Source organism: Arachis duranensis, chromosome 2 (genome assembly GCF_000817695.3).
Source record: "Arachis duranensis cultivar V14167 chromosome 2, aradu.V14167.gnm2.J7QH, whole genome shotgun sequence".
NCBI lineage: Eukaryota > Viridiplantae > Streptophyta > Magnoliopsida > Fabales > Fabaceae > Arachis > Arachis duranensis.
Genome location: NC_029773.3, coordinates 15,522,646 through 15,526,490, shown reverse-complemented (window position 1 = coordinate 15,526,490; position 3,845 = coordinate 15,522,646). Strand labels below are relative to the sequence as shown.

Below are 3,845 nucleotides of genomic sequence, written 5' to 3'. Positions count from 1 at the left end.
TAATGTGTGCTTTTGTGCTGAAGCAGAAACATTACAGTTTGTGACATTGTGAACATCTGATCCAAAATTGGAAAAGGATCACAAATTGCTAGAACAAATTAGTACATATATGATATGTTAGAATTAAGAAGAATTATTTGGGTATTTAATATAATGTTGTCCACTATCTAACCTTTTTTTTCCAGATTTTATCTATGATTTTTTGCATTTATGGATCGCAGTTTTACAAGTTGAGATCCGGCTAGACATAACATGTGGTCCCATGTGAAACACAATCACAACTTGACCTAATGTTTATTACATCTCTGTTAAAATGGGCCACACGAGCCGTATTACACCGCATTCCAATTGTTTCCCCCTCCCAGTTGATTCATCTACCAATTTCAAAAATCAAATTGTTGCTTTTAATGTAGGTATAAAGATCTTTCAATTACTTACTAAATCACATTATGAGATTTGCCCATTGCATGTTGCTGTATATGAGTTATGACTTGATCTTACCTGTCTTAAGCAATTATTATGCGTTAATAAATATCTATCAATCATGTCATAGCAACTGTAAGGTCTTGTGTTTCGAAACTACTTGCAAAGACGACCCTAAATTTTGGCATTTATCAACATTTAGCTTCCAGGTCAACTACTCTCCCAACTACCAAAATAAACTTTATTATTGTAGCTTGAAAATGTTGCCAAATTCTAAGAATAACATGGTGCTTGAAGAGCTACGTTTTCAAAAATATTCCTCCGGTTAGAAAACTTGTGCACAACAACTAAGAAGGTTAAAGTGCAAGCTATTCCTTCATAATGATTTAAGTGATAATATGATGTCAACATTATCAGTAAGTGCTAAGCAGCCAGTACAGGAATCTGAAGTATATATAAGCTACAAAAGGAAGGTGCAAAGAGACCTAGATAAACCAATGAAATTATCAAATTCAAATCCAAAATTCTAAAATGTTCCGGGGAAAATATCTTTAATCCTCAAAAGAGGGATATCCTAAAGTCATCATTGTTTCAGCTTCAAATCCATTTCCACGGGGAAGACCTTGCCTCGGTGGTTGAAGATCATGAAGTCAACGTTAGCAGGCAAAGAAACAATCCTGCACCAAAGGAGACAAACTCTGATTGAGATTCAAATGATTCATAACATGTGAGATTGATCAGCAGCTAGTATGTAGAATTGTATATTATAGTCATGTGCCTCAACTATGAGGGCAGCTGCACAACATAAACAAAGGAAGAAATAATAAACTTTTGCAAATGTAAAATTCCTTTGCAGAAACAGTGAGATATCTTCCTTGTCTCTTCTCTTCTTGATGAAATGTTGATAGTGAGTATATTTGTCAAAGCCAGCTGCCTACCACCTTTCATCTACTGAGAGATTGTGAATGAACACATCGCTGATCATTGCAAATTAATGGATCCTTGCAAATTGCAATGCAATGAACACATAAAACAACATGATCCTAGACCACCAGCAACACACGGAATGGTAGGACACTCTGGATTTGATTTGTGTAAATAAACAGGAAAAGTTGAATCTGTTTTTTCCCTTTCTGTTTGGCTTTTCACTCCTCACGGAAAATGCATAAGGTGGGATTATATTTTTCTCAAGTCACCTTTAACATAAAAACCTACTATCCCTCTCTAGTAAGTACAGCGGAAGACAAAGATGACCTATAGATGAAGCGGCTGAATAAGATCAATTGATCAAGTTAGACCAAACTTAAACTGAATTGCAACTATAACAACCCAAATTCTCACAGCAATGCTGCTCCAAAGTCAGATTTATTTTCCGGCGGTATATTCACCTCTCTTTTAAACCCTGGCGTCAACTAGACCTATTCTATTTACATCCCCCATATTATTCTCTATATTTCCATTCCTTGACTATCATGGTGCTCTCTGCCAACTAAAGCCTCAACTCAGAAAATAGCCAGCAACCGACAGAACTTTAATTATATCATAGCTTTTGTTTGGAAACAAATTAAACCTATGTGAACCACTTCAACGGCCCATCTTATAATAATTAATTAGCAAATCATCATGACAGCAAAATGAAATCAAGCACAAACTACTTAAAACTCACTAGAATCTAGCACTCACATGAAACTAAAAAGAATGAATTAAATTACCTATTCTCCTCAGAATCTGGGTGTATGGACAGAAACTTCCCCGGCACAGTTAACGCAGCCCACATACAAAGAACTAGCCCCAGAGATAGCTCAGTCACCACCTGCGATCCCAAAAACCATAAATTGGATAATAAAAAACGCATCATTGTAAGAAGATTCAAAGATGAAAGAGTAATTATTACATTGAAGGGAGGCCCTGAAAACTCTTCTTCGGTGATCTTGAGCAAACCCCTATCTACAACAAAATCAGAACCAGAATTAGATTCCATTGAAGAAGGTAAAAATAGAGAAAGGAAATGATATGTTTGAAGGGATATATATACATTGGATGGTTGAATAAGCGGCGTGAAAAAGAATGAGAACACCGAAGACTCCGATGGCAAAACCTAAAGCCATGATTTGGAGGGTGACAATGCAGATCGATCTACTTGATGAATTCTGAGGTTTTGGACTGTGAGAGGTATGTGTAAATCGCCAGATGCCCAACCCCGTTGGCTGTCCACACAAACCAAGTTACCATCATCTTTGCGTTGAATAAAAAGTAAAAACAGGGCCTATATGCGCCAAAGTGAAGCTTGGTTTGCTTTTATCTAAACGACCGAACCAAAATATTGACCGGGTTTATTTTCAAGACTCTAATTCAAAATCTTGAAACAACAAAAATCTGGGAAAAAAGTCTGAGATTCTAATATCCATAAAATTAATTCAGGATCCAATATCTCAGAATCTATACATTTAACTCAGTAATCAGAATATATACAACACAATCATAAAAATTAGCAAAAAAAAAACGCAACTGAAGAAGGAGTAGATCAGTGCTTATCGGAGAAGAGAAGAAGGGCGAGCAGCAGAGTCCTTCGCGTGAAGGTGGTGGCCGAGTAGTGTAGACGGCGACACCGGCGAACGCAGAGAGACAACTCGAACAGAGGAGACACAACGGCCAAAGAGCTTCCTACAGTGGCTGTGGAGGCTGCGGGGCTAGGTGGCTGGGGGCTAGGGGCTAGGGTTTTCTTCTTTGTTCTTTCAAAGCTTCGATTTGAATTTTTAGAGAAGAGAGGAGATGAGTGGATGGCTTATGGCTGCGTTGGGTTCTTTAGTTGTAGGGTTTATTTGTTTTTTTTTTAAGCACCAAAACGGCGCTGTTTTGAAGGGGGATTATCAAACCAGAAAACCTCTAAAAAATCAGCCAGTTCTATTGGTTCACTAATTAATCGTCGGTTTGATCGATTTTTTGACCGATCTTTTATTAAATGGTTTTTTAGTCTAATTAAACTGGTTTGGTGACCGATTTTCGATTAACCTAATTGAACCGACCGATCTGATTTTTAGAACAATGGCTGTAACAGCTCAAGGCGAGCTAAGCATGTTGGAGGAGAATGCTCGGGAAGATACTGCCTTCTGAGCGATTGAAAGGGTGTTAAATGCGACAGGTAAGAAGACACTAGACTACAACTACCATGTCTTGATGCTTGTTCAGAAGCAGCTTGAAGAGCTTTGCCGTCAATGCGCATACATGAATTGTGACCGAAAATATCAACTTGAGATTGAAAATGCAGTTTTGAAAGAGCAACTTGCCCTATTCAATAACATGTTAATATGAGAATATCTTCAAGTGTCACGGTTAAAATTGGCTAGATTGGGACAGTGTGAATTAATGATTGTGGTAGATTTTCTGGGGTTTAAGTGTAATCATTCAGGACAGGTTTTTCT

General features: G+C 37.5%; 1 protein-coding gene across 1 annotated transcript; it reads right to left on the bottom strand.

The window, feature by feature from the left end:
- Positions 1-879: 879 nt before the first annotated feature.
- LOC107473725 (membrane magnesium transporter) lies at positions 880-3,227 on the bottom strand. Its single transcript, XM_016093315.3, has 5 exons — positions 2,933-3,227; positions 2,459-2,630; positions 2,318-2,370; positions 2,136-2,236; positions 880-1,100 (listed from the first exon to the last, which is right to left on the bottom strand). The coding sequence occupies exons 2-5, from the start codon at positions 2,529-2,531 to the stop codon at positions 1,007-1,009; spliced, it is 321 nt and encodes a 106-aa protein (XP_015948801.1). The 5' UTR covers positions 2,532-2,630; positions 2,933-3,227; the 3' UTR covers positions 880-1,006.
- Between the last annotated feature and the right edge of the window lie 618 nt (positions 3,228-3,845).